The 9797-nt window shown below is 39.1% G+C and overlaps 1 protein-coding gene across 1 annotated transcript; it reads left to right on the top strand.

Moving 5' to 3' along the window:
- The first annotated feature begins 299 nt into the window (after positions 1 to 299).
- LOC140829794 (uncharacterized) lies at positions 300 to 1008 on the top strand. The gene is made up of 2 exons (XM_073193086.1): positions 300 to 658; positions 751 to 1008. The coding sequence occupies exons 1-2, from the start codon at positions 340 to 342 to the stop codon at positions 765 to 767; spliced, it is 336 nt and encodes a 111-aa protein (XP_073049187.1). The 5' UTR covers positions 300 to 339; the 3' UTR covers positions 768 to 1008.
- Positions 1009 to 9797: the final 8789 nt, after the last annotated feature.

The following is a 9797-nucleotide window of genomic DNA, read 5'->3' as shown; positions in this document are numbered from 1 at the left end:
TGGTGCGACCATGACTTGAAGGCGAAGTGTTATATGCAGGCTTCGATGAACGATGAGCTACAAAGGCGATTCGAGGATGCTAAGAATGCTGCTGACATTCATATGCACCTCAAGGAGCTCTTCGGTGAGCAGACTCGGCCTTTGAGGCATGCCACAGTGAAGGAGCTCATCACTTTACGCATGCGAGATGGGACTTCGGTCCATGAGCATGGCCTAAAGTTGATTGGGCTCGTGGATAAACTCGTAGGCATGGATTTGATCTTGCCATCGGAGTTGACCACGGATGTGTTGCTGTTGTCATTGCCCAGCTCTTTCGATCCTTTTGTCGTGAACTTCAATATGAACAAGCTTGAGCCCAGCCTTGAAGAGTTGGTGAACATGCTTGTGACCTTTGAGTCCACGATCAAGAAGGAGAAGCCGGTTCTTTATGTGGGCTCTTCATCTGGCACGAAGACTGGTCCACCTGGGAAGGGAAAGAAGCGTTCTTTCCAGCGTACCAAGAAGAGCGAGCCCTTGAAGAGGCAGACTTCGAGTCCCGTTGTGGCAGCCGCGCCAGTGAAGGCTGAAAAGACTGTTGACATCTGTCACCACTGCAAGAAGCCTGGACATTGGAGGCGTAACTGCAGGGAATATCTTGCGCAGAAGGGTTCTGCTAAAGGTATGTTCTACATTGAAGTGAATATCTCTATTAACTCTACTTCTTGGGTATTGGATACCGGCTGTGGCTCACATCTCTGTAATGATTTGCAGGTGATGGGAAGAAGTAGGAGGCTCCGAGAGGGTGAGACCTTCCTGAGGATGGGCAATGGAGCAAGGGTTGCTGCCAAAGCCGTAGGAGATGTTTATTTATGTTTGAACAATGATTTTAATTTGGTTTTAAGAGATGTTTTGTATGTACCAGACTTGGTTAAAAACATTATTTCCATTTCTATGCTAGATATTGATGGATTTTCTTGTTTATTTAGCAAAGGTGTTTGCAATATTTACAAGAATGAATGTTTAGTTGGTACCGGTGAACTTGAAAACAATCTCTACACCTTAAAATTAAAAGATATTCCACTTAACAATGTCCAAACGATAACAACAACAAATAAGCGCAAACAAGATACTCTTAATTCGGCACAACTATGGCATGCTCGATTAGGTCATATTTCCCTAAGAAGGATGAACAAGCTAGTGGGAGTTGGCATGTTTGATATGTCTGATATTAACGCTCTCACGACTTGTGAATCCTGTCTGAAAGGAAAGATGACCAAAATTCCCTTTAAGGGCCATGCGGAGCGAGCCAAAGGGTTATTGGATTTGATCCATACCGATGTTTCCCCTTAGCATCACCACTAAGCATGGACATGCCTACTTCATCACCTTTACCGATGACCATTCGAGGTATGGGTATGTGTATTTGATGAAATACAAGTCTGAAGCCTTTGAAAGGTTCAAAGAATTCAGAAGTGAAGTAGAGAAACAATTGGGACGAAGCATCAAGACACTTCGATCGGATCGAGGTGGTGAGTACTTGAGTGCCGAGTTCCAAGAGTATCTAAGGGAGAATGGGATTCTCTCGCAGTGGACTCCGCCCGCTACACCACAGTTGAATGGTGTTTCGGAGCGTCGTAACCGGACTTTGATGGACATGGTTCGGTCTATGATGGGGTTCACGGAGTTGCCGCCATCCTTTTGGGGATATGCGCTTGAAACAGCGGCACTGTTGTTGAACAATGTCCATACAAAGGCAGTTGACAAGACTCCATATGAGATATGGATGGGTAAGCCTCCCAAGTATTCTTATCTAAGAATATGGGGGTGTCCTGCTTATGTGAAGCAGACAGTGGGAGATAAACTGGATAGTCGATCCATTTTATGCTACTTTGTGGGATATCCAAGAAATTCCATTGGATATTATTTCTATCATCCCCAAGAAACAAAGGTGTTTGTTTCTAGGAACGCAACCTTTTTGGAAAAGGAATTTCTATTAGATAGAAAAGGCGAGATGATAGAACTCAAAGAGGTTCGAGAGACACCCACAGTTGTAGAACCCACACCCGAGAAGCTAAGTGAGGAGATACAAGCTCCTAGAAGAACCGAGAGAGTCTCGAGACCACCTGTGAGGTATGGTCTGCTTCTTGAAGAGGGCCATGATGAGCCTAATCTTGGATGTGATCCAAGGACCTTCAAGGAAGCATTATCAGATGCCGATTCATCCAAATGGCTTGAAGCAATGGAATCTGAGATGAATTCCATGCATTCGAACCAAGTGTGGAATCTTGTGGATCCACCTGAGGGAACTGTTCCCATAGGGTGTAAATGGATTTACAAGAGGAAACTTGGGGCGGATGGGAAGGTATTGACCTTCAAGGCGCGATTGGTAGCAAAAGGGTATACTCAAAGACAAGGTGTTGACTATGAGGAAACCTTTTCTCCAGTTGCGATGTTCAAGTCCATTAGGATATTGCTAGCCATAGCTGCATGGTTTGACTATGAGATATGGCAGATGGATGTGAAGACAGCCTTCCTTAATGGGGATATTAAGGAAGAAATTTATATGTCTCAACCTGAAGGGTTTACATCCATCGGAAGTGAGCATATGGTATGCAAACTTCAAAGATCTATTTATGGTCTTAAGCAGGCATCGAGGAGCTGGAACCTCAGATTCGATAGTACAATCAAAGAGTTTGGTTTTACTAAGAATTCTGAGGAACCCTGTGTGTATAAGAAGGTCAGTGGGAGTGCTGTGACATTCCTTGTTCTTTATGTTGATGACATTCTACTCATTGGGAATGATGTAGGAATGTTGCAATCAACAAAGATATGGTTAGCAAGTAAGTTCTCAATGCAGGACTTGGGTGAAGCATCTTTTGTATTGGGAATACAGATCTATCGAGATAGATCAAGAAGATTGCTTGGTCTCACCCAGTCCACATACATTGATACCATCGTGAAGCGGTTCTCGATGGATGAGTCCAAGAGAGGACATCTACCAATGTGTCATGGCGTGTCCCTATCCAAGTCTATGTCTCCCAAGACTGATGCAGAGATAGCGGCGATGACACGAATTCCGTATGCTTCGGCTATTGGTAGTATCATGTATGGGATGATATCTACACGTCCTGACGTGGCATTTGCACTAAGTGTAGTGAGTAGATATCAATCCAACCCTGGTCTTCCACACTGGAAAGCTGTGAAAGACATCCTCAAGTATTTGAGAAGGACCAATAAGTTGTTCTTGGTCTATGGGGGTGGAGAACTAAAATTGGAAGGCTATACCGACTCTAGCTTCCAAAGCGATGTTGATGACTCGAAGTCAACCTCCGGATTCATATTCATGCTCAATGGTGGTGCTGTCTCTTGGAAGAGTTCCAAGCAAGACAGTACTGCGGATTCCACCACTGAGGCAGAATACATTGCTGCATCGGCTGCAGCAAAGGAGGCTGTTTGGATTAGGAATTTCGTCCAAGAGTTGGGCGTCATTCCAAATGGAGTTGCTCCTATCCCGGTGATGTGCGACAACACGGGAGCCATAGCTCAGGCGAAGGAGCCAAGGTCTCATCAGAAGTCCAAACACGTATTGAGAAAGTACCACATCCTCAGAGAGATCGTGGAAAGAGGAGATGTCGTGATTGACAAAGTCGGCTCCGCAGAAAATGTTGCTGATCCACTAACTAAGCCTTTACCAGGACCATCGTTCGAGAAGCATCGCGAATCAATGGGTCTAAAGTATATAGGTAGTTGGCTCTAGTGCAAGTGGGAGATTGTTAGAGTAGGTGCACGTCGAGCCAAGTGTTGGCCGACTGTTCACAATGAAACTCTTTGTATAAACGATCTTTATTTTAATAATATTTCAATTTATTAATTTGGCGCATCTTTATCTTTATACCCATGCTAGTTGCATAGATAAAGTCCTTGAATATACAAATAGTAGAAAGAATATGAGATGCTCATATGATGAGTATCATGAAACTCATATTTGGAATACTGTATATTCTAAACCGTTCCTAGTCGATTCAGCCGCCACTAAGAAGGATAAAGGCCGCACGAGTTAGAGACTAGTATCTGCGATGTGAGTACCATGTTTCATTGGTAGGGGACATTGTGATGTCCGAACATGCAGATAGGTGCTCCTTGTAGAGTGCACTGAACAACCCTCCATAAAAGGACTTTCCAAGTGGTTCTCACTTATCGAGTGGAAAAGTCCTGGTTTATGGTTGTACAGAATTAGTCCTTATGACCCGGGACAACATTGAGACTCTATGTGCTAGCGTTTCACTTTGACTTGTTTACCGACTCTTATGGGGTCATTAGGTGGCAAGGTTGGGTGTTACGGCGAAACATATAGGAGTCGATGCATTGTAGTCGGGGATTCACCGCTTACCTACGGGTATGGATATCCTATGTGTTTTTTCATGTATATGTGGGTTGAAATCTCTGATCAGAGTATGGTGGTAATTATGAAAGGGGTTTCATAGATTACACCATCGATGCAACCACAACATGACACATAGTATCGATTCATTGACAACTCTCGATAGACCAATAGTTGTCGAATCGGTCGGGATATATGAGTTGAAGGGACCGTACTGTACGCTAACCATAATTGAATGGTTCTTGCAGGCACTATCATGTGATACCTAGGGAATCACGTAAGCGATGCTGCTAGGCGTTTAACGTGATTGGTTGGGTACTATCAGACTTGAGTTCTGACGTTCTTACTATCAAGGAGTTGATAAGTAAGAATGGAGCAATTGGGGTATGCTCGAATAAGGACATGTTTAGTCCGAATCACATTGAGATGTGAACCCACGGCTAGTTGTATCAATGAACCATTGAGGGCCACACAAGTACTTGCTTAGTAAATCCCGAAGAGAAGTAAAATAGTTCAATGTGTTGAACGGCTTATAAATGTGTTTATAAGCGTTAAGAAAAATAGAAGTATGACTTCTAAGAGAGAAATACAAATTTTAATTTATGGAAGTGTTCCTAAGATTAAAATTTGGCCGAGTAAATAATGTAGTTGAAAATTGTGATTTTCATGAACATTATTGGAGACTAAATTAAATTAATTCAAGTGTTGAATTAATTAATTACTAGTGGACCTAGTAGAGTCTAAATAATTAAATTAATTCAAGTGTTGGATTAATTAAATAATATTAAGTCTAGTAGAGCTTAATTTAAATAATTATTTAACTAGTGGGACTTGAGTAAAATCAAGTAATATTTAATTAATCTCAAATGTGTTTGAGATAATAAAATTTAGTCTATGGTTTTTAATGTGTTAAAAACCATATAATATATGTGAGACATGCTAGGGTTTGCATGCTTGGGAGGTGAAAGGTTTTTGATTACTTTTTAATAAAAAATTCCAAAGACATGCAACTTTTGAGAGACAACTTTCACAACTACCTAGGCTAGTCTCCCACTCACTAACACACTCACTTGGCCGATTTTTCTTGTTCTAACACACACAAGATTTTTCTCTCCTTTTTGTTCTTCATTTTTGGAGACAAATTTCTCTTTGAAAAATCCTCAAAAATTTTCTAGTGCAATTTTTGAGGGGATTTGCCTTGCTAAGTGGTGGGCTTGATTTAGGAGCAAGAAGGGAAGCTTGTAGACTCTTCATTCCTTTCAAGAGCTTGGTTGTTCTACAATCAAGTTGGTGCCATTCATCAACTTCTTTAAGTTGATAGGTATATCTTCTTAAACCTCCTATGTATGGTTTAATTTTTGTAAATATTGCACAATGTTCTTGTGGGGGCCGAAATTTTGCTCTTAAAATTTAATTTTTCGCTTCCGTTGCGTTTCCGGCCTCCGTAACCGGTCCGCTTTCAGTTGATCCACTAGCTAAGCCTTTACCTTGACCATTATTCGTCAAGCATCGCGAATCAATGGGTTTAAAGCATATGGGTAGTTGGCTCTAGTGCAAGTGGGAGATCTTTAGAGTAGGTGCCCGTCGAGCCAAGTGTTGGCCGAGTGTTCACAATGAAACTCTATGTATAAGCAATCTTTATTTTAGTAATATTTGATATTATTATTTTGGCACATCTTTATCTGTATACCCATGCTAGTTGCATAGATAAAGCCCTTGAATATACAAATGGTAGAAAGAATATGAGATACTCATAAGATGAGTATCATGAAACTCGTATTTGGAATACTGTATATTCTAAACGGTTCCTAGTCGATTCAGCCGCCACTAAGAAGGATATAGGCCGCTCGAGTTAGAGACTAGTATCTGCGATGTGAGTACCATGTTTCATTGGTAGGGGACATTGTGATGTCCGAGCATGCAGATAGGTGCTCCTGGTAGAGTGCACTGAACAACCCTCCATTAAAGGACTTTCCAAGTGGTTCTCACTTATCGAGTGGAAACGTCCTAGTTTATGGTTGTACACCATTAGTCCTTATGACCCGGGACAACATTGAGACTCTATGTGCTAGAATTACACTTTGATTTGTTTACCGACTCTCATGGGGTCATCAGGTGGCAAGGTTGGGTGTTCTGTCGAAACACATAGGAGTCGATGCATTGTAGTCGGGGATTCACCGCTTACCTTTGGGTATGGATATCCTATGTGTTATCATGTGTATGTAGGTTGAAAACTCTGGCCAGAGTATGGTGGTAATTATGAAAGGGGTTTCATAGATTACACCATCGATGCAACTACGACATGACACATAGTATCGATTCACTGACAACTCTCGATATACCAATGGTTGTCGAATCGGTCGGGATATATGTGTTGAAGGGACCGTACTGTACGCTAACCATAATTGAATGGTTCTTGCAGGCACTATCATTTGATACCTAGGGAATCATGTAAGCGATGCTGCTAGGCGTTTAACATGATTGGTTGGGTACTATCAGACTTGAGTTCTGACGTTCTTGTTATCAAGGTGTTGATAAGTAAGAATGGAGCAATTGGGGTATGCTCATATAAGGACATGTTTAGTCCGAATCACATGGAGATGTGAACCCACGGGTAGTCGTATCAATGAACCATTGAGGGCCACACAAGTGCTAGCTTTCTAGATCCCGTTGAGAAGTAAAATAGTTCAATGTGTTGAACGGCTTATAAAGGAGTTTATAAGCATAAAGAAAATTAGAAGTATGACTTCTATAAAGGAGAAAATAGTTCAATGTGTTGAACGACTTATAAATGAGTTTATAAGTGCAAATAAAAATAGAAGTATGACTTCTATGAGAGAAATGTAAATTTTGATTTATGGAAGTGTTCCTAAAATTAAAAATTTGGCCAAGTGAATAATGTATTTGAAAATTGTGATTTTCATAAACATTATTATGGACTAAATTAAATTAATTCAAGTGTTGAATTAATTAGACACTAGTGGACCTAGTAGAGTCCAAATAATTAAATTAATTCAAGTGTTGAATTAATTAAATAATATTGAGTCTTGTAGAGCTCAATTAAAATAATTATTTAACTAGTGGGACTTGGGTAAATTCAAGTAATGTTTAATTAGTCTCAAATATGTTTGAGATAATTAAATTTAGTCCATGGTTTTTATTTTGATAAAAAACCATATAATATGCATGCATGGGAGGTGAAAGGTTGGGAGACTACTTTTTGAGTTTTCAAGGCATGGCATGCAACTTTTTGGAACAACTTTTTCCACTACCAAGACAAGTCTCCCCTCCCTCATTCTTGCATCCTCATGGCCGAAACATAGCAACTATTCTCTCCTCCATTTTTCTCTCTTTTGTTCTTCTATTGTTGGAGATCAAAAACACTTCTCTTTGAAAAATATTCTTATTTTTCTAGTGCAAAATATGAGGGGATCTACCTAGTTGGTGGTGGGCTTAATAGTTGAGCAAGGAGTGCTCATTGGAAAGCTTGAAGATAGTTTCTACCTTTCAAGAGCTTTGTTGTTTGACAACAAAGTTGGAGCCATAATCAATCTCTTGAGATTGATAGGTATATTTCTTTAAAACACCCTATGTATGAAATTTTTGTGTTTTATTGTATTTGTTGCACAATTTCTTGGGGTGGCCGAAATTTCTATGTAAAATTACTTAACATATATGTTGAGTTTAATTATATTATTTTATTATATTTTATTATATTTTGGGTATTTGATTTTGAAATGAGAACCTTATAGTGCTTGATGAATTTTTAAGTGTATTGTGATATATTTTAATGTATTTCTAGACACTTTAGACAAATAAAATTTGTACCGAAAAATAATGTGATAAAATTTAAAAAGTGAAAATAATAAAATTTATACTAATAAAAAATGCATTTAAGCACCTTTGTTTGTTAGGGTGTCACAGGTTGATAAATCCGATATTCAGAGATATTCTCATGATATATGCTCGTTTTATCTCTGATATTTTGATATATTCGCGGCGTATGATTGATTGAATCGGACAGTTGACAGCTGTATTGAATATTTTGGGTACTGAGAGTGTGTATACAGAATTGTTTGGATATGAACTGGGATTGTAACAGATTGTATTCAGAGTCTGTGATATCTGACGATAGTCTACTGATTGATTGTAGCACTGTGAGACCATGATCAGTGGCTGAGAACGACATTGAAAAATAGCAGAATTTTCGAAATGTCAGAAATTGCATTCTATGCAGGTATTAGATCAGTATTACGTATTGATATTTTGAATCTCATCCGATATTGTTATCATTCTGAATCTGTGTTTGATACCGATTGTTATGAACCGTTGAGCTTATATACAGTTTAGTTGAGTCAGAACTGATTTTGAAGATTAAAGCAGTTCAGAAGTTGATCAGACTGTTCAGAACTTGATTTTGATAGTCAGAATTGAATACCAGGTAGGTATTTTCTTTAATGTATATTATTAGCTGATTTGTTTGTGTCAAATGTTCGAATTGGAAATGACAGGTATTGTCAGATGCACACAATAGTAGATTCAGTACTATTCTGGTAACAGGAAATGTTTGATAATTCGAATAGACAGTTTTGAAGTAAACAGATGAAAATCAGTTATGTCAGAATATGTATTGAAATGTCTAAATCGCTGACCGATGAAGATAGAAAGATAGAAATTTGTAGATTAATGATCTTGATCATTGATATCTAAATAGAAATGGGAGTACATCTCTATGGATTGTGTGATGACACTACTGCAATCTTGCCAAGATAGTGGTTATGATTGAACGATTGTTCAAATCTGTATAGGTTATATTGTACAGGATGACGTACAAATATGACCAGACGACTGAGAGGACATGATTTTTCATCTATGATTTATAGATTGACGGATAGTCGGAGTGAACTATCCTGATACTGGAGGATATCCAGGAAATGTAGTGCTGGATTTTAGCACTAATTGACATGATTCATTGTCACTTGTGAATTATGGTACAATAATAGCTATCAGATGAGTATCGAAATAGATTTAGTCGAGGTATTGTACCATGAGAACTGCGGATTTCCTTCGTATGGGAATGATATTGCAGGGATGCCTAAGATTGGATTTGACAAGATCAGAAATCTGATAAGAAAAATGAAACTGATTCAGAAGAAATTGAGGATAGTTCAGAATACAGAGACTATTAAGCCAATGTCGGACGATGACTGTTGGTATTTGAGGTCGAAGATGGAGTATGTCTTTGACAGGGATTAACAGATAATGATATTGATTGTGTTGAGTTATTGATTGGTATATACGGATGTTGTATAACCAATATTCTGAAGTTGATTTTATCAGGAATGATGTTGTTGATGTGAGCTTATTGCAGTTCTGTACGTCTCCTTCCTGTAACTGATTTGAGATATGATCTGATTATCTGTATAACATGAGTTGA

Source organism: Primulina eburnea, chromosome 4, assembly GCF_022965805.1.
Source record: "Primulina eburnea isolate SZY01 chromosome 4, ASM2296580v1, whole genome shotgun sequence".
Classification (NCBI taxonomy): Eukaryota; Viridiplantae; Streptophyta; class Magnoliopsida; order Lamiales; family Gesneriaceae; genus Primulina; species Primulina eburnea.
Note: the sequence above shows the minus strand (reverse complement) of the source record. Positions and strands in the feature narration are given on the sequence as shown.

Bases quoted from the DNA above. Each gene is read 5' to 3' on its own strand.
- LOC140829794 (XM_073193086.1), top strand. From the start codon at position 340: ATGAACAAGCTTGAGCCCAGCCTTGAAGAGTTGGTGAACATGCTTGTG.